Source organism: Cucumis sativus, chromosome 3 (assembly GCF_000004075.3).
Source record: "Cucumis sativus cultivar 9930 chromosome 3, Cucumber_9930_V3, whole genome shotgun sequence".
Taxonomy (NCBI): Eukaryota; Viridiplantae; Streptophyta; class Magnoliopsida; order Cucurbitales; family Cucurbitaceae; genus Cucumis; species Cucumis sativus.
This window is the reverse complement of record NC_026657.2, coordinates 36058774-36080177: the sequence shown is the minus strand read 5'-3', so window position 1 is coordinate 36080177 and position 21404 is coordinate 36058774. Positions and strand designations below refer to the sequence as shown.

At 30.6% G+C, this 21404-nt stretch overlaps 1 protein-coding gene across 4 annotated transcripts; it reads left to right on the top strand.

The window, feature by feature from the left end:
- Nucleotides 1-12508: 12508 nt before the first annotated feature.
- Nucleotides 12509-16698, top strand: LOC101216184 (G-type lectin S-receptor-like serine/threonine-protein kinase At4g27290). Of its 4 annotated transcripts, none has more exons than XM_031882537.1 (7): nt 12509-13983; nt 14087-14239; nt 14791-14927; nt 15052-15262; nt 15362-15599; nt 15951-16101; nt 16186-16698. In XM_031882537.1, the coding sequence occupies exons 1-7, from the start codon at nt 12708-12710 to the stop codon at nt 16489-16491; spliced, it is 2472 nt and encodes an 823-aa protein (XP_031738397.1). In that variant the 5' UTR covers nt 12509-12707; the 3' UTR covers nt 16492-16698. The 4 variants fall into 4 exon arrangements, with proteins under 4 accessions (XP_031738397.1, XP_031738399.1, XP_031738396.1 ...); XM_031882539.1 differs by having other exon boundaries at nt 12510-13983; nt 14087-14206; XM_031882536.1 differs by having other exon boundaries at nt 12510-13983; nt 14785-14927.
- The last annotated feature ends 4706 nt before the right edge of the window (nt 16699-21404 follow it).

The following is a 21404-nucleotide window of genomic DNA, read 5'->3' as shown; positions in this document are numbered from 1 at the left end:
TGAGATGTGATTTGTTCTATTACTTTTAATATAACCTCTTTTTATTTGAGATATACATGCCATGTTGTCTTCGTATAATGTTGTTGACAGGAGCTAACTAGTAGACAAACCACATGATTCTTGAATATGTTGAGTCATCGATCTTAACCATATACATTCTCGGCTAGCCTCATGAATTACAAGAATTTCAGCATGATTTGAGGAGATGATTGTTATAGTCTGCTTTACTGATCACCAAGATATAACCGTTTCTTCATTTGTGAGTAAATAGCCCGTATGAGATCTAGCTTTGTGTGGATAAGATAAATATCCGAAATCTGCAAAAACAACTAGGTTAAAATTTGATTTATTTGAATAAAATAATCCTATATTAATTGGTTCTTAGTGAAAATGAAGTGTATGTTTAATTCCATTCCAATGCCCTTTTGTTGGAGAGGAATTGTATATAGCTAATAAATTTACTAAAAATGCATTATATGGTAAAGTATTATTAGCAAAATACACAAGTCCAACAATTGCACTAAGATATGGTACTTCTAGACAAAGGAGTTTTTCATTTTTATTTCGAGGTCGAAATATATTTTTTTTCACATCTAGCGAATGAACTTGCATTAGAATGTTCAATGAATGTGCTTTATCCGTATAAAATCTTTTCAAACCTTTTTCCGTATAAGTTGATTGATCAACAAATATTCCATTTGCCATATGCTCAATTTGTAAACCAAGGCAAAATCTTGTTTTTCTGAGACCTTTCATTTCAAATTCTTTGTTAAGATATTCTATTGTCTTTGAAAGATTTTGAAGAGTTCCAATTATATTTAAATCATCAACATATACAATTATAGCTACAAATCCTGATCGTGATTTTTTATTATAAAAATGCATGGACATATTGGTTTATTTTGATATTCTTCTTTAATTTTAGCAAATATTCACTCAGGCGATTGTACCACATTCGTCCTCATTGTTTCAATCTATATAATGATATGTGTAATTTTATTGAACATAGTTCCAAAAAAGTAGTTCTCATAAACTCATTTCTAAACTTGAAACTCATGCTTTGTAAATAAATCATAAATCTAGTATATTCAAATACTTAAACTAAAAAAATGCTTGAAATACAATATCATAAATCAAGCTTAGAAATTCATTTTAAACCTATCACTCACAACTTTTGTCTAGATTCTCAATCTATAGATTTTCCCTATTTTCTCTTGCCCTAAAAATCACAAGAAAACTCAAGTTAATCTTCATTCGAATTAAAGGAAATATCTTCAACATCTTCACTTTTCCCTTTTCTACTCAAGAGAACTCTTTACTTACTAACTTTGATCTCTTTTGAACTCTTTGGTGGCTTTAGTTTGCTCATGACCAATTCTACAACTTTCCCTAGCTCAAAATGAGCTCATGTACAAATTTAGAGTTCAGATCACAAGCCTCAACTTAGCAAACTTGCTCTTAAGCTCCTTAAATAAAGAAAAGGAAATTGGAGCTTATTTGGCCTCAAGCCTCAAGCTCTAACTCCTCTCCCTTAGCCGCAACTTGTCGAACACTTTAGTTCTCGTGTAGCTTCTTGACAGAAAACCCACAACGAAGATTGGTTGAACAACCCTTACACTTTGACTTCCAATCTTACAAGAAATCTCGACTTCTCTTTAGTTCTTCTCTCTACCATGATCTGGATGTGAAAATGGTGTGAAATGAGAGAAATGAATCTTTGAGTACTTAAAAGAAACTCTACGTCTGAAAAACGCTAAACCCTCGCGTGATAGAAATTTTTCAGAAATTTGTTTGTCGCGCATCCTTCAATGATCTTAGTCAAGAACACCCGAGATCCTCCGAGATTTGCACTCTTCTCAGCCATAAACACCAAAAATCATGCCCAAGAATCCTAATCTTTTCTTTTTTTGCCTCTAAAATCTTTTTGTCTTTCAACTTGGCAGCAAGCACCAAAATATTTTCACCTTAGCACTACGATTTTCTCTCTGTTTTCCATCTCGCTCGAGATTACTCAAGGTTGCCAAGACTTTTTATTTTGAAGCTTTTCATCTTTTCTCTCGGTCGAACAAGATCAAGTCTTAGTACCTCTATCTTGATATGCTTAGCTTAACTCAAAACTCTTGGACAGATTCTTAATTTATCTTTCAACATTTAGCAGGCCAATAAGAATAAAGGATACAAGTGTTCCACTTAAAGATAAGAACTCACTGTGCTTGTCATTACCACTGGCAGAGGACCTTGCACTAAAAGTAACATGATAAGTAGTAAGAGTTACTGAAATACTCATAGCTCTTATATGATTTTTCTCAAGGCAAATTTTATTATAGACTTCCACCAGGGTGAGAATTGGCCTCTGGCCTAGTATACGCCCTCAAATTACATCAAACCTAGGAATAAAACCAACAATAAAGTCATAAATCATGTCAATCTCTTAAATCCTAGAGTATTGCACACCATCACTAGATTTGCTCTAGTTCTCTACATAGGTCAATTTCCTGCCAGATAAAAGAGAGCTTGTTAAAAAAAAGGATGTGACATATGTTTCCTTTCTTGCATTCATGAACTTGTTTCCTTAGTGTTTATAGGTGAGAGGCGTCCTAATGTTTAAAATATAGTTTATGGGCTATGTCCTAAATATCCTTAGTAATTGTAGTGTACAATAAGGGTTTTTCGACATGTGGCTCCATACTATTGATTAATGGATTGAATAAGAGTGTCCTTTCGCTTCCCGTATATCTTTTCTGTGGGTCTCCTGATGGAGGACGAGGTATTTCTCTTGTCAAAAAATCAAATTTATGTCGTCTTTCAAGAACCATTTTCATTGACTAGACCACAACAAATAGTTATTGTTCAATTTTTCTTCTGAAAAATATCTATAGATTGTGTCATTGTATTAGTCATATAAGAAGAAGATAAAATGGAAAACGAGGTTACCAAATTTTTAGCGTACACCGATACAAGTGTATGAAGGCCATGACCAGGAGTGTTGGATGATACCCTTAAAGTAGCCTCAATTGTTGTAATATATTATCAAAGTTTTTTCAGTTGATGTTGAGCTATACGCGAACGTGAAGCATAAGCTTGCACGTTAGGGTTAGAATGTTTCGAAGATTCACCAACCTCAAATGTTGAATGGATTTGAAGATTCCTAACGTTATTTAACGTGTGCGACTTGGGTTAATTGTTACTAAACAATTATTCCCTTTCCAAATAATTACATTGTTCCAAAATATAATTAATTTCTTATTATTTATTTTTTTCTAAATAAATATCCTTATAGAGTACAATATCTTCTAAAAATAATTATATTTTTCTTAATATAATTATTTTCTTTCTCTAAAAAATATTTTCCCTCCCAATACCTGCCATGCAAAATTAATTATCTTTTACCTTCTTTTTTAAAAAAATATAACAATGTATTATTCTTAATAATTATATTATCGTCGATAATATAATTATTCTTAACTTTCCCTAACTTAATTATATATATATATTTATTTATCCTTAATCCAATCAAATTTTCCACCAAAATAATTAATCCCTAACCTTCAACTCTTTAAGAATTTATTTTTTAAATTCAACCCTTAATTAAATATTTTTCACCAAATATTTAATTAATTGTACTCTTCCACGAAATCAAATAATTTCCATCGAATAAAGTCCAACAACTTAAACGGTTATTTTAAAAAAATTATCTTAATTTTCTGCGCGTTATAGTCTCAGCTCCACAGGTTAAATGAACTATCTCTAGTTGTGATTTTTACTTCATGATCTTCATGTATCCATTTCCATTACATGGTGTGTGATAACATATCTACTCCTGCTCTTGCTCACACAAAACACATTGAGATCGATGCTCACTTTTATCTACGATCATATGCTTGCAAATCAACTTTATGTTTAACACGTTGTCTCTCATGATCAAATTTCATATTGTCTCACCAAACTGTTGCTCCAATGACAACATGAGCATTTGAGAGACAAACTTGGCCTTCAGATTTCACCTACGTCTCTTTGGCAACATCATTTATTGTTCTATTCTCTTATCCTTTCACTATTCATTATTTTTATTCTTTTGTCATATATTCTACTTTGTGTAATTATGGTGGGCTAAATTTTGCATATATTTTTTTTATATTGCTTAAATTTATACCTTCAACTAACAAATATGTTTGAGATTTTTTTCGTCCCTACATGTTATTGCACTAAAACATAATTGGCGATCAAAAATTAAATCGTATGCAATAGTCAAATAGAACATCAACATCATAAAATAGAGTTCATAATGATTACCTTACTCTCTTAATTTTGGTTTGCAATTAAGTTATTCAACTTGTGAAAGAATTAAATGTGGTTTAAGTAAGAATTGGTAAGTGATATTGTAGGCATTCTTAAGTAAATTCAATTGCAATATGTATTTTTGTTACATATTTTTAATCAAATGAATTGAAGTATTAAATATGGGGAGCCATTTAATTTGGATGAGTGTGGTGCAAAACGAAGAAATTGAATATCTATGTAACGTAGTCCATCCAAACTTTGTTGCTCAAATCATCAATGGATTACAGATCTTTAGAGTAAGATTTCAACCTAAATATTTTATGTAGGCATGATATAATTCTCTAACCATCTTAGTTCATCGTAGAGGTTGGTGTTTTTCTAAAAGAAAGAATGTTATAATTTAGTATTGATAAATGTAACGTAACGTAGACTTTAAAGTTAAATTAACCATTAGAATTAAAATTTTCTTTTAAAATATGTGATATGTCCATTGTAAAAGTAATTCTAATTAATGCGATCGGAGGAGAAGTCTATGTACGATAAGCTAATGAATGAATTGATTAATTTATATCAATTTATAAGTATATTTACACTAATTAGTTTGAGATGGGTGTATTATAAGAAAAAAAGGAATAGTAGTGAAATTAGATGAGAAGGATGTGAGTGAAGCAATGGATAGTTTATTGCTGATAATTAATATTTGAAAATAAAAGTCAAAGATGGTGTGTTTGTATTGGATGACTTTATAGTTCTCCATACCCATTTATGAAAGTTGAGAGAAAATGATGTTTCTTTTATGTATATTTATTTATTGAGGCACACATTTGCTTCAAAATCATAGGCCTCATTTTCAAACTCTTGACTTTGACTTCGAATTGTTCGATTTCATATGGCAAACAGAGGAATTGGAGAATAGAATTGGTCACACCCCATTGATAGGCCTTTAGTCTTCTTTTTATTTGAAAAACAAGGGCTGGTCCAAATTTGGACTCAAACATACTATCCGTTAATTAAACTATTTTTTTTATTTTGAAACCTTCCTTTATTTAATTGCTAAATCCTATATTTAATTTCGTTTATTATATTCAATAATAAAAATAAATGTTTTTAAGAGATTTTTTTTCTTTTTTTTAATATAACAAGCGTGCAAAATATTTACGTTGTAGATACCAATTTTCAAAATAGAAAAAGTCCAAATACCCACAATGAAAAATACTAAAAATGTCTTAATCAACACACGATTAATCAGTTAATTCTTTTTCTAAACAATCATGATACACGATCGTGTAGGATAATAATGTATGATCGTGTAAGTAGTATCAACACCAGTCATACACGTGCATGTAATTCTTCTTCTAAAGAATCATGATCGCGATCGTGTAGAAAATGATACACAATCGTGTATCAATATCTAATCGATCGTGTACCAAGATATAAATTAAACGATTTTTGTTCAAGATCATGTATAAAAATCTTTTATATTTGATACATGAACTTGAACCAAATAACACTTTGAAAAAAATAATAATACAAGATTGATAGTTGATTAAAAACAAAACTAATAATAACATAAGTATGATGAATAATAATAATAATTATTATTATTATTATTTATCATGATTCTAAAAAAAATATAAAAGAAACTTGCAGAAAGAAGAAGATGAAAATAAAAAAGAAAAAAATGGTAGCCACATAAAATGAGTGTCTTGCAGGTAGTGTTTGAGTAATTGATGACGACTATAAAACGACTATTGTCGTCCTCTAATCAAAATTCTTAAAGACCTTATAGTGAGATATTTCTTCTGTTGCGATACAAAAAAACAGATTACTTATTGTTTTGATATTTTAGGAATCACAACTCCAAGTCTCTTTATATACTAGTTCAATTAGGATTTTTGTTGAATTCTAATTAATCTAGAAATAGACTTCTACCCATTTAGTTCATACTCAATCATGAATCTTAGACTTTAATTAAGTAGATCACACATTAGGCCTAATTTAATAAAGTAACCTAATATGATAAATTATTCATTTGTATACATCGCCCACACTTTAACTATACGTATTATTTAAATACGTCAAGCACGTAGATTTTAAAATTATTATTGTAGTTGTGTTTTTAAAATTTTAAAATCTTATTAGTATGAATTGATGATGTAGAATTGTATTTACCAACTTTAAAAAAATAAAAAGTAGGCGTGGTTTGTTTTTTTTATAAAGATGCTTTTATTTTTATTTTTGAAATTTGGATGGGACATGTTGAGGGAGGTAGTGTGATGCTATATCTATGTAATCATGTTTTTTGGAAATACGTATTTCATTTTTCAAGTTCATGATGTTGAATTTAAATAATAAAAATGAAAAATTGAATGATTATTAAATATGAATTTAATAAATAAATTTACTTTTTTCACCTTAAAAATAACTTTTCTCTATATTATACATATCAATTACTATTTTAAAAAAAAGATATTTCATTTTTTAAACTAAAACAAAAACTAAAAAAAGATAAATTCTTAACCCTAAACTTAAATATTTAAATAAACTTGAATTGGCAAGTTGTTTCTTATTTATTTCAAAGAAGTTTGTTGTTACTTTCAAAAGAAAAGCAAAATTTGGTTTCACCTAAAATGAGAGAATTTTAAACACAAATTGTAAGTAAAAGAGGATGGAGATGTATTTATTACAAAGAAAAGTAAATAAGAGGATCGAAAAAACAATTAAAGCTATATTTTATAGATGGTCAAATAGGGTAAAGAGAAAATGGGAGAGACGATTAATTCAATATTTATTGTTAATACATACCAATAAAAAGAACTAACTTAAATAGGGTAGAGAGAAAGTGGAGTTTGGGTGAGAATAAAAAGAAAAGTAATTTAAAACAAGAATTTCAATGGAACAAAATTAAAGTTTATCTTTCACATCTGAATTGAATTTTAATGTTAAAGAATTGATATATTTAAATGTTGTTTACAAATATGTTTTGTATCGTTAATTGGCTACTTAGCTCTATAATATATTTGATACACATGATCGTCGCCAAATCTAATATATATATATATATTCACATATTAAATATTGTTACCCAAAAATATTAATTTTGTTTTAAACGTAGCACAATCGCAATAGTCAAGGGAAAATGAACAGAACTTGAAAGTATATATAAATGAATGAGTAGGAGACATAGAAGGTAGAGGAGAATGCATGCGGTGGAACAAAGGTTAAAGTGTAGAAGAAAGGGTCAAACAAAATGACCAAAAATACTTTGAAAATTATCATAAATTAAACTCTAGCCACTCAAGTCATTGTCTACATTGAAAAACAATACCACTCTTTAATTTGTCCAATTCTCCTGTACTCCAAAACTTATAATATATTTAAATTTATGTCACTATACTTTAAGATTTCATTTTTATCTTTTCATTTTTAAATTAGACATCTACAACTTTTAAATTAAGAGAAAAGTACTAATAGAGAAAAATATCAATTTTAATCAAATTTATTGAACTCTACCAACATGAACTGTCTATATCCAATTTTATCGACTTTCACAAATAAACTTATATAGATGTTATATTATGTTAAACACGAAAAAAATTGGAGAACTAAAAATATGAAAAGGAAAGAAAAATGTAAATGTTCATGAAAAAGAGAAAAAAGAAAAAATATTGCATAAGAGAAAGAAAAAAATTGCAAAAGAGAATAGAAAAAAAGACGATGATAAGGAATGACAAATCTGATTTTTTTTTAAAAATAATAAATTTTATAAGCTTTTTCGTCTTACTACGGGAACGATAAATATTTTATCCATTTATTATATTTATGAAAATTAATGTTCTAAAATTCCCTACATAATAATATTTTGAGTTTTGAAAAGTGAAATTTTACAAAAACAAATAACTATATTAAACGTCTATCTAAAATTGAAACAAATGTGTCCAAATGTGATTTCATAAAGTTTGCTCTCTTACCAATGATATGAAATTTCTTAATTGATAATTTTTTTTAGAAAACAGCAATATAATTATTGTTATTCTTTTACTTGAATTTTGAAAATGTTATTCAGTAGTTGATTTGTGCATTAATAAAAACCAATTTTTACATAAAATTTTATTTGATTGGAATTACAAGTTAATGAAGATATTACTTTTTTTTCTTAAAAAAGAATTAATAGATGAATTAGCAAAAATTAAATGCTGATGGTTAAAATTTAACACTTATAGATGTTAATGGTCAAATTTGATGGAATTAAAACTTTATGGTATAAATGGATACAAATTGTTGAGAGTCAAAAATAAACTTTTTAATCATAAGAAGATAACAATATGTTTGTCACGTGTAAAATTGAATCATAATTATAAACTTTACGCATCCTGAAAGGTAATAAGGTACCATCTCCTTTTCTACTTAAGAAATAAAACCACTTTTACTAAACCAAAAAGAAAAATCCTCGTTTGGAAATTATAGAAAATAATGCTCCCAATAAGATTATTGACCAACTTTTCAAAACAGTGCACTTGTTGAAAATACAATAAAAAAAAGTGTGAAAAAAATTATTGTTATTATTATTATTTTAGGATATGTGAAATAAAAAAATTTGGACTCCAACCTGGCTCATGTTGGAATGATTTTTATTAGTAAACATACCTTAACATACCAAAGTAATTGAGTGGTTTGAGTCATTATATTTTTTTTAATTTGTATAACAATTGGAGTGAGAGTTGGAAGATTCAAACCTCTCATTCCTAGAATAGAAGTATGATAATTTGTAGAAATACAAGTTATTATAGTCTTTTAAGTAAAATAATGAAGTCTTATTGTACGAAAATAGAAGAAAATAGAGGAAAAAGTTGGCGATTTGATTATTCTGTGAAATTACATGATACAGAAGAACCATATCCCTATTTTACTATGTTTTAGTGCTCTTATCGCATGATTTTATGTGCAAAGGAGTGAAACTCGACGATATCATTATTACACGAGAAGACAACTTCAATCCTTGTGGTGAAAAGAAGTACAAGAGCTAGGCGTTTAAGGCACTAGCAAACAAAAGTATGGCAAACATGCTGAGAGTTTGCTCGCCCTAATTCTTAGTTAAACATGCTTTGTATCACCTTGAAGTATTAAAGAAGAAATTATTGCATTTAGATAATTAAAATTTCCTTCTTCGCCATGCTTATCAATGAGTTCGAATTCCATTGTCCCATCTCACCATGTTGACATTGCACCACCAAACACAATAGTGTAAATAGTTAGGATAATTAGTATATCATTCATAATTATACTATATAGCTTATACCACATGATTTAGCGTGCGATAGGATAAATTGGAAACTTAAATTTCCTGTGTTCGACCCTGGACTTACAAAAAAATATATCTTTGCTTATACTTGGACGATAGAGAGGAAAATTTGCACGATAACATTTATTTTTATCAATTTAGATACACATGAATAGGAGTGCATGGACTTAGTAACTACCATCTTAGATTCACTTTATCTTTATGATTCCAAAGTTTAAATTCACTTTTGTATGATGTTTACTTAGTTGAAAGGAGATATGACCAAATAGATAAAATATACACATGTGACATATTAAATACGACAATGACATGAATGACTCGTGAAATTGTATAAAATTATAAGATTCTTTAATAAGTACTATGTTGAAAGTTTGAAACCATTCCTAACCTAAACCATAGCAATACAACACCTAATTGAAACAAAACTATTCTTGTAATTTCATTAATGAAAGAAATCATCCTCCTCATAAATTGAAGGTAAATCTTCATCCAAAGATCTATATATTTTTTTTAAAAAATATTGGATTAAAACATGAATAAACACTGTCTCGCCCCAACCCACACGTGTTAAAAAAACTTACAATGTGGTACTCAATGTAACTTAAGCAATTTTGACGCCTTTAATGTGATCAAAGGCCAGAACGCTCAACTTAGATCTTTAAGCTCAGCTTAATCGTCTAACGACTTGACACTTAAACTTAATTTCAAACTTTAGGCGATAAATGTACATCATAACGCAATAGATATTTAAACAACTTCTTTTATTAACTTTAACCATGCGTTCTGCAACAATATTTACATACATCCTTTATACAAAATTTATAACCAATTTAAATTATATGCCTTGCATAGCTTCCTTGCCTAGCAATCGTCTCATTCTCTTTGAACTTGACCTTAACGCCTGATCACTTGAGAGGAAAAACTTAAATGTAAGTCAGAAGACTTAGTGAGTTTTTAGAAAACTTTTTGGAACACAATTTACAAACACAACAACTGTTTCATTAAAACAGATTTAACACTTCATTTCACAAATACAATCATATCGCATCAATACTCATTAGTCTCACATATCCTTTTGTCGAGACCATGAACAACATCTTGCGTTTAGACTATTATGATATCCTTTTCATCAACAACATCTAGAAATTTTCTAATTCATTCCTCGTTGCTTAGGCCGTCAAACACTTTACGCTCCTTTTACGCATTGGTCAACTTCATTCCACCATGCAGTCATTTTCTACATGGTTGTCTCAATAATAGGAATAAGACTCTAATAGTTTCAATAATAGGAATAATTTCACATTCATATTTGAAACATATAAAACTTACTTTAAACATAACATATGCTTCCATTCGAAATCTCTTTATAAACATTCTTTACCAATTTCGAGTTACCTAAGATTTTTACCAGCGTCCCGCTACATTCAATCATTCTCAGACTTGGAAGTCACACTCTCATCTCATGAATACATCACATTCCACAACCATGCAAATGCAGTAAGTGAGTAATGGCTCAACGCTTACTCTTAGCATAGATTATCACAGATTAGTAAAACATCCTATAAAAACAATTACAGAGGAAATAATACCCATCTCTATTTACAAAAAATATTTAATCGTTCACAATCATTTATAAAATAGATCTTATTACTTACAGTAACAGAACATATAATATGTACTTGATTATTTGCAGAAAAGTAATCAATCATAGGAAATGTTTATAAATCTTGTTTATTACATTTAAACAATACTCGTAAAACAGTGTATCAATCACAAGCAAAACACATAATTCATTTTGTCATTCACAGAAGATACTTAGCTTCAACTTTGTTCTTCTCGATTTCTGGCTTTCTTTCTTTGTCTAACAGTTGAAGGAACCATTTGTTCAGCATTCAAAATCTTTTCGTCTCACTTTCATTAGAAAATCTAGAGTCTCTTGTCCAAAACTTCCTTTTTTCTTTTGCACTTTGGCCCTATTTATAGAGGCTTCACTTCTAAGGGTCACTTCCATGTTTTACACATATCATCTTACTAACACTTCGTGCTATGCCATCAACTCGAACTCGACACGTAATCTATCCGCCAATGATTTGACTTTTCCTTGAGACGCATACCTTATCTTTTTGGGAAGTTAAACTCTTAATTGTACAACTATCATTTTTCTCTTCCTGAGAAGTCATCGTCGTTTTCTTTCACACTACGAGTTGTCATGTCACTTTGACAAGATATTTACTTTCTCGCCTCAACCTCTTAGGCGTAGATACTTCTTCTCGCAGTATCTTACAAAACGTCTCACTTTTGGTGCCTAACCCAACGCCTTCCTCGTTGGTCATCCTTATCGCGTTGCATACCTTCACGCAATAGGACCTTTGGTTCACACATCTCTTTCCATTGACTGCTCACTTTTTGCATCCTTTCTTGCAGGACGTCCCAACACTTCAAGCAAGAGTCCTTCACCACAAGGCTTCCTTTTTCGGATTAGGGCCTCATGGGTACAAAGTTGTATTATTTCATGAATGAACACTTCTTAAAAAATAACAAATTTGAAGAAAAGACGTGATTATTCAAATGACCACGAATATTCTATAAAATGCCTCTTCTTCAGATTACTTTTTTCCATAATGTTTTTCTCTCATAGACATTTCTCCCTTTTGTAAACTTTGTTCAAGTTTAGTTTATTTTCACAAAGTAAAGTTCGTTAGATTTTGTGGATGGAGTATTGCTTCCGTGATAAGTTCAATTTGTTGTAGCTTAGAAGACAATTACTGTTGAATATTAGACGCTAAAGTAAGTAAAATTCTAGAGAGCAAAGGTTGAAAGTGTAAATCCAAATTTCAACATTTTGATTATCTTATCAAACATTTTCCACAAAAATAACATATTCTATAGTTTTTATTTTCCATGTTAAAAAAGCAAAGTAAAATTCGAAGTTGGTTGGGGTTGGGCAAGGGAAGAGGAAGACTTGACATTAAGCAGAGCAGAGTACTACAAGTCAATGGCCGCCCCTTCATTTCTTCTTCTTCAATCTTCATTGCCTTTATTTTAACAACATATTCAATGCTCTCTTCTCCTTACTTTTAAACATTTACTCTCTTCCTAAACAAACAAACCCCAATGCTAAAAAATGGCAAATGCTTCACCAACTCTGTTTCTGTTTCTGTTTCTGTCTCTGTTTCTCTTCTTATCACCGTCTACGGCTGTTGATTTCATAACTTCCTCACAAAACCTTACCTATGGCGACACTCTCGTCTCCACAAAAGGCTTTTTCGAACTGGGTTTCTTTACCCCAGGAAATTCCACCAACCGTTACTTGGGAATTTGGTACAAAATCATCCCAGTTCGTACAATCGTTTGGGTCGCCAACAGAGAAAACCCCATCAGAAATTCTTCCGCCGTTGCTGTTCTCAAGATCAACTCTACCTCCAGCGATCTGTTCCTTTTCGAGAATGACGCTGTTGTTTGGTTTGGAAAATCGTTGAAACCAGCCAAAACTCCCAAGCTACAGCTCTTAGACAATGGAAATCTGTTGTTGAAAGACGCAGAATCTGAGGAAACTTCATGGCAAAGCTTTGATTACCCAACCGATACATTACTCCCCGGAATGAAACTCGGATGGGACTTCAAAAACGGAATCCAACGGCGATTATCCGCATGGAAAACCTCTGATGACCCATCTCCAGGGAGTTTAACGATGGAAATGATGAACACCAGCTACCCAGAACCAGTGATGTGGAATGGGTCGAGTGAGTACATGAGAAGCGGACCATGGAACGGTCTTCAATTCAGCGCAAAACCCACATCGGCGTTACCGATTTTAGTATACAGCTATGTAAACAACAAATCCGAGCTGAGTTACAGCTACGAGCTCATCAACTCTTCGTTAATCGGAAGAATGGTGTTGAACCAAACGATATTAAGAAGAGAAGCTTTGTTATGGTCTGAACCTGAGAAAAATTGGAAGCCCTATGCGGCTATGCCAAGGGATTACTGCGATACATATAGTGTTTGTGGTGCGTTTGGGAGCTGTGACATTGAGCAAGTTCCTGCTTGTCAATGTCTATTTGGATTTCATCCTAACGTACAAGAGAAATGGAATTTGATGGACTATACTGAAGGGTGTGTGAGGAATAAGCCTTTGAATTGTTCTGATAAAACTGGGTTTGCAAAGTTGCCAGGGTTGAAATTGCCTGATACAAAACAATCTTGGGTTAATGAAAGTATGAGTTTGAATGAATGTAGAGAAAAGTGTTTGAGGAATTGTTCTTGTGTGGCTTTTGCTAATACTGATATTAGAGGATCTGGGAGTGGTTGTGCTATTTGGTTTGGGGAACTTGTTGATATCAAAGTTGTTCGAAGAGGAGGCCAGGATTTGTATGTTAGAATGTTGGCTTCTGAATTGGGTATAATATGGCTTATTTTACTTCGGTTTCTTTTGTTCTGTTTTTGTTGGTGACTTTTCTTAGATTTGTTTCTTATGCGTACGTGCGTTTCCTTCATATGTAGAGACAAAGAAGACGAGTTCAGTTGCCGTCGGTGTTATTGTCGGAGCAGCGGCTCTATTGATTCTTGGTTTGCTTCTGATTGGGTTTTACGTGATCAGAAGCAAAAGAAGAAAGCTGGAAGGTAATAGAGCTGTTTGGAATGATTTTCTAATTGGTGGGTGATAATACTTTTCTTATTTACGTTAAAACCACTTAATTCTTTTTTAGAAATATGTGCGGATTTTCTTGTGATTTTTTAGAAATTCTGTTCCTATTCATAACTTATAACTTATAATGGTAAGAGCTTTGTTGAGTCTTGATTTCAAAATTTTGAGTTTAATTTTTATCAAGTTTGTAAATGTTACAATTTTATTGTTGGAGATTTATATTTAATTTTCATCTAGTTCGTATGTTTCAATATATATTATATTTTTACTTTCTAGTTTTTATTGTTGTTCATTCTTGATTTCAACTCCAACGTTTTGAAACTTAAAAATAAAATAAAAAGTATTATACTAAAAGAGTTGAAGAATAAAAAGTAAGACTTTTGGGAAGTGATGAACCAAGTTAAAACTAGACTTCAAGCCATAGACAAATAAAATTAATAAAACAGTTACTTTTTCCGAATTGTTATTAACGTTGACTTCGTTAATTTGTTGAGTGTAATTGAACATATTTGGTTCTGAACTTAATTATCAAATTTGTTTTCAATTGAATTAGCAACAGGTGCAGGAAAGGATCTTGAAGGGCAAGAAGACGATTTGGAGCTTCCATTATTCAACTTAGCTACAATATCAAATGCCACCGACAATTTTTCAAACTTCAACAAGCTTGGAGAAGGTGGTTTTGGTGCAGTCTTTAGGGTAAAATTTATGAGTGCCAAAACAAAAAAATCATCATTTTCCGACTTTTTTTTTTCACTTAAAAAAAGTTGTTATAAGCACTCTCAATATGTAGTGGAAGTAAATTATGAGTTTTTACTTTCAGGGTAGACTTACTGATGGGAAAGAAATTGCAGTTAAGAGGCTTTCAAGCTATTCAAGGCAAGGGACTGATGAATTCAAGAATGAAGTGATACTCATTGCCAAACTTCAACATAGAAATCTTGTAAAACTTTTGGGTTGTTGCATACAAGGAGAGGAAAAGATGTTGATTTATGAGTACATGCCTAATAAGAGTTTGGACTCCTTCATTTTTGGTTAGTTTCTAATTAAAATCTAGCTTTATTGTTAATCTACTTATTCATATTGATTGTTCTTCAGAACTAACTTTGACTCATCCTCTTCTACTTGCTCAGACTCTGCTAGAAAGAAGCTTTTAGATTGGTCGAAACGATTCAATATCATATGCGGAGTAGCTCGAGGTATTCTTTACCTTCATCAAGATTCGAGATTGAGGATTATACATAGGGATTTAAAAGCAAGCAATGTCTTGCTTGATATTGACCTAAATCCAAAAATCTCGGATTTTGGAATGGCTAGAACATTTGGTGGGGATCAAACCGAAGGAAATACTCGGAGAGTGGTCGGAACATAGTAAGCTTCTCTTTTACGAGACTTTATGACCTGTTTGGTTGACAAATTAGATTATGTTTTAAGTTTTCAAATTCATCTAAGTTCAACAATATATGATTGACTGATAGTCTAGATTTTGTTTTTGAAAACTATTTCCGAACTGTCTGTCCAAATCGTGAAAGTTCTGAAAACAACATTTTTTATGTTTTGAATGTATCTAAATTTTGAATTTTAAATTTTAAAATTTGCTAAACTAAAATAAAAACATTTAGAAATACATATTTTCCTACCAAACACACCATCTATATTTGTGTAAATTTTCAAGTTTTATGTTCTTAGATTGACACATTTTTCTGATGATAACTTGTGTAGTGGGTATATGGCGCCAGAATACGCCATAGATGGACAATTTTCCATTAAGTCGGACGTTTTTAGTTTTGGAATTCTAATGTTGGAAATCATAAGTGGAGAGAAAAATAGAGGTTTTTTCCGTCCTAACCACGCTCTCAACCTGATCGGCCATGTAAGTCGCATATATATTTATTTGACCAAATCATTCCACGAATTACAATCTCAAGTTAGTTAATATGATTTTATTTTTGGTTAGGCATGGAAGTTATGGAATGAAGGAAAACCATTAGAGTTGATTGATGCAAGCATTGGAGAATCATATGCATTATCAGAAGTGTTGAGATGCATACATGTTAGTCTTTTGTGCTTGCAACAACTACCTGAAGATCGGCCAACCATGTCAAATGTAGTCTTAATGCTAAGTAGTGAGGGCTCATTGGCACAGCCAAAGCAACCAGGTTTCTACATGGAAAGAGATTCTCTTGAAGTATTTTCTGTTTCTGGCAAGAATGAATCTTCTATTACAAATGAATTAACTATTACCCTTTTGGAGGCTAGATAACAAAACTCAGCCCTTTTTCTGCATCTTCTACCCTAACCTTTTCAATGCTTTATATATTGTTCTTCCTTTGCAGTTTCACGTAAAGTGAGTTTTTCATTTTTTATTTTGATATAATTGTAAGATCAAAGGTAAGCAGATATATATACAGCCTTTTTACTCCAAGACTTACCTTATATTATAATTCATTCATCTGAGTTATTGGTTTTATAGTTAGAGATTTAAATCCTCGTGTGTTATAAATATCAGTTGGAAAAAACAATTTAAACCTAAAATCTGAGAGTGTGAATCAATTAAAACTTCAACTGTCAATTTATATTAAGTAATGTGTTTTAGGATTGATTTTAGGGGTTCTTACAAAAAAAAAAAAAAGCAATGAAAACCTATATAGTTATCTTTTCTAATGTTTTGTTAATTATTGCATTTAAAGAAACTTTACTGTGAATGGATAGTTGTGTATTAACGGTAATTTGAAACAAAAATCTATAGAAATGATTCAATTGATTTTTTTTAATGAAAGTCCACAGTTATTTATTTTTCTTTTACAACATATAGGTTGATAAATTTAATTTATGTTAGTTTAACCATGCTTAGAGTTTTAATTTGAAAATAAGAATAAAGTCGTCTACTGTGTGATAACTATATAATCTACACAATGTTACAACATTCGACAACAATTACTAAAAATATTGAACATTCAAAGAACACCAAGAGATTATACCCCAATTCGGTGGAAATTACTTACATCTGACGTGCAATATGTCCAAGAATGAAATATATAGTAATAACAACGGTAAGCAATTCAAATACTTTATGTAATGGTTACAAAACTACAATTCAAACGCAGTGTGGCCACCAATGCAATGACATTTCTTATAACATCTGAAGAAATAAAAACAAAAAGAAAGTGTGAGAGTTAGAACTTATCTGCATAATATTTTTCTTTGTAAATTTCTCCAAGAAATTCAAAATATTAACTCCTCTTTTGGAAGTAGGCACCGTTGCCGAATCGTTAAAATTCCTGTGTTGTTTCCTTTTCATCTTTGATCTTGATTCTTGAATGCTTGTTTTGTATTCCTCTCTCTGTTCTCACATCATCTTCATTCTTCTTCATATCTTAGCATCACCGCTTTGTGAGAGGAAAGCTTAAGAGAAAGAGAGGGTTTTGTTCTGTTTAATTAAAGAACAAAGTAAAGAACAAAGAATAGTTACGTGTTGTTGTAGTTTCTTTTCAATGTGGCCTTACCAAAGCCACTTACCTCAAAAACCATCTTTCTACATTTGTACTATCAATTTTCATCTTGGGTCATCTTTCTACCCACTAAAAAAATTTGGTATCAGAGCCTGTGAAGAAGAAAACAAGATCAAGGAAGAACTTCAGAAAAAGTAAATCTTGGAGAATAGAAAGAAGAAATATCATTGTTGCTGCAAGATATGACATTGAAAATTTCGATGGGAAAGGAGATTTCAGTCTTCGGAAGGCAAAAATCAAGGTTGCCTTGGACCAACAGAAAGCACATAAAGCTTTAGAAGATCCTTCCAAGTTACCTGAAACATTGATAATTGATACAAAAATAATATGGACCTAGTTGCTCGTGGAACTCTTGTTTTGAGCCTATCAGACATTGTGCTTTCATAAGAAATTGATCAAGCCGCTACTTTTAAAATGTGGACAAAACTAAAGGAACTCTATGAAGCAAAAGATCTTCTTAATAACATGTTCTTGAAGGAAAGATTATTTACATTCAAGATGAATCCATCCAAAACCTTGACTGAAAATCACGTTGATTTTAAGATCACGATAGAATTTTAAACTCAAGGTGGGACTATAGAGGTAGATAATGAAGCTTTCATATTACTTAATAATCTTGTAGAAGTTTATAAAGATATGTGAAGACAACTATGAAACATGGGAGACTTCAGTTATCACTGATATAATTATTTGTGCTCTTAGAGACGAAGAATTAAGTTGTTGTCTAATAAGGAAGAAAAACCAAAGTGTTAGAAGGATTATTTGTAAAGGGAAGACCAAGCATCACAATACAAAGGGGGTCGTAAAGGGAAGAAAAACTTAAATGATGTATTCGAAACTTAAATGTTGTTATAGATGTCAGGTATATAAGATTAGTTGACTTGTTTTACGTGTAAATTAGGTTGCAGCCTTGAAATTTATTATTGGCCAAGAATATTTAAACCTTGACATTTATTACCTATCAAATGGAAGTTCTTCTTGACACCAAAAATCTACAAATTTAGGTAATACTTGACACATTTGTGTGTCAATGCTTTTTTTTTTAAAAAAAGAAACTATACAATTTGAAAAACCTATATAATTATATTTCACTTGTTTTGGAGTTCAAAAATGACACACAACATGACCAACCTATATAACACAAAAGTAAAGCTTTTAAGCTTTAAGTTAATCTTGCTTAACTACCCATATTAATTGAACTTTTTAAGTTTCTTCAAATTTTTCATCAATAAAACTAGTTAACAAATTACATATATATATCCTTGAACATACATATAGGTGGCCATTACATAATTATAACAACCCATGAAATTCATTACAAAGCTTGTGTCGAGTATCAACAATATATGCATAGCCTAAATTTAGCCACAACTTCTCTACCATATGAACAAATTATTCTACCTTTCTGTCCAATATGAACAAGATATATGCCTTGTCCAAAAAACAATTTATCAAAGAATTTACCATAGAAATAGTCTACCCCTAAATCAACATTTTAGGGTATCCAATATCAACAAAATATATATGCCAAACCCAAACAATATATTTTTAAAATTCACCTTATCAACATTCTACCCAAAAAATCAGCTAGCTCTGTTCGCACCTCATTCAACTTGAATTTGACTGTATGAGCTCCTTGTATCAATCTAATATAAAGTTCAAAATATTGAAGTTAATACTTATTTTGTCAAAGTTATATATATGAACTATATAAAATAATGCAAATAGCCATTAACACAACATTCTGAATTTGTGACTACTATGCTCCCCTTAGTGATTATATCACTCATGTATCTCATCACATAATACCCGTATTCAATGGTTTTGACTTGTAAAGAACACTGAATACATCAATTAATAAAATACATAATGTTGCAAATACCCTTATATATGTATACTTTTAATTAACGTGTTTATTACACTTGCCTTCATTGTTTTCCATATTGGTTGTTTTCGACCTTTTTGAATATTTTTTTGGGATAGAAAGATCGCAATAACCATATTGCCAAGAAACAACTACATGTTAGAACAACGTAAACTTTAAGACGAAAAACATCATATGAAAGAAGTTAACTTACATGTTTGCTAAATGTCTAATATATACTCTAGATGTTTTCTAAAGTGAGTCAAGATAATAGATTAACTCATCCTATGCGCTAATAGCCTGAAGTTCCCAATTCACAAATTTCACAGTTTATACAATCACTATTGTTCACAATGCCAAAACCAAAATTTATAACTTTCATAAATTCTATTGACATATAAGTGATCTCTAATAATACCAGGTGCGACTTTGGTTTTCACAAATTCCACACATTTCAAACAAGGACAATGAATAAAGACATCATTTGTATTAGAAAATCCAAAATTGATGAAGTTTTCTACACCCAATTAATAATCTTTGGATAACCTACACTGGTGCATCCATGATTTATTCATAAGTATAAATTTACTAAGAGAAGATAATGAGTAATGGTTATCCATTTCAAGTGTAATGAAAGAATACAATGACACACACAAAACAAAGGCTACCTACTTAAATTATATCATTTGGTAAAAAGAAGTATATCATTTGGTAATGTCACTAGGAGGGCAACATTTTCAATATTCCAACAAAGTCCACATTAGAACCATGAAAATGCTACAACTTTAATTTATGTGTGCATTAACTCTTCAATTGCTTCATTTGCTTCCAATCTATCAATATCATACCCTTAAACTAAAGAAAATACAATAGAACATTATTGTAGCTTCTCAAAGCCAACAAATTAAACCATCAATAATGATAATAAGGGAGTAGTTGGGGCATACGATAGAACAACATATTGTAACTTTCTCAATGTAAAGATGAGCATATCATGACTAAATGGATGAAAATTTCATTCTGAAACAAGTTAAATCATGATATTTTCCAAGAGATGAAGAAATCCACCATGAAAAGAGAAACAAACCTCAAATAAGACCACAAAATTTATAGGTTCTATTTCAACAAGAACTCAAACAATTTCCTATAAATCATAGAGAAACAATGACACTTTACAAACAAATTGAGCAAAAATCTTCAACTAAACCTAGGGGACCAAAGAGAGACAAAAACCCATCAACACAACAAATAGGACCAAAATTTAGATCAACATTTCTGCCATAACAACTCAAAAAATCTCGAGATAAAATAAGAGAAACAAAAACGTTATGAAAGAGAAATTTACATGTGAATATGATTTAATTAATTACTTATATTAACTTAAAATGATAGGGTTTCAGATTGAAATGGGTTATCAGGTTATAATAATTTGTTTTTCTTTTTAATTTTAATTATGTAAGTTTATCAATTGGTTAATTTTCATAAATAAAATAAATCACCAAAATATTTACCGAGTGTGTAACAAAATCAAAAAGCCATGAAGTCGTCAATTTTTTAAAAATATTTCAGATTTGCCCTTCCTTTCCCCCTCTTTCTTCTTCTCCAATTTTCCTTTTTCTTTCCATCTTCATTCTTCTCTTCTTTTGCATTTTTTCTTTTATATTGTTTTGTTTTCAATTAATAGTAAATCTTGTATTATTTTTTTTGTTCAAGATCATGTACCAAATATAAAAGATATTGGTACACGATCTTGAACATTGGGATATACGTACACCATCATTAAACGATATTGTATCTTGA

Coding starts and splice junctions, on each gene's coding strand:
- LOC101216184 (XM_031882536.1), top strand. CDS start 12,708: ATGGCAAATGCTTCACCAACTCTGTTTCTGTTTCTGTTTCTGTCTCTG. Junction 14,928..15,051: donor GTTTTGGTGCAGTCTTTAGG/GTAAAATTTATG, acceptor TTTTACTTTCAG/GGTAGACTTACTGATGGGAA. Junction 16,102..16,185: donor CTCTCAACCTGATCGGCCAT/GTAAGTCGCATA, acceptor ATTTTTGGTTAG/GCATGGAAGTTATGGAATGA.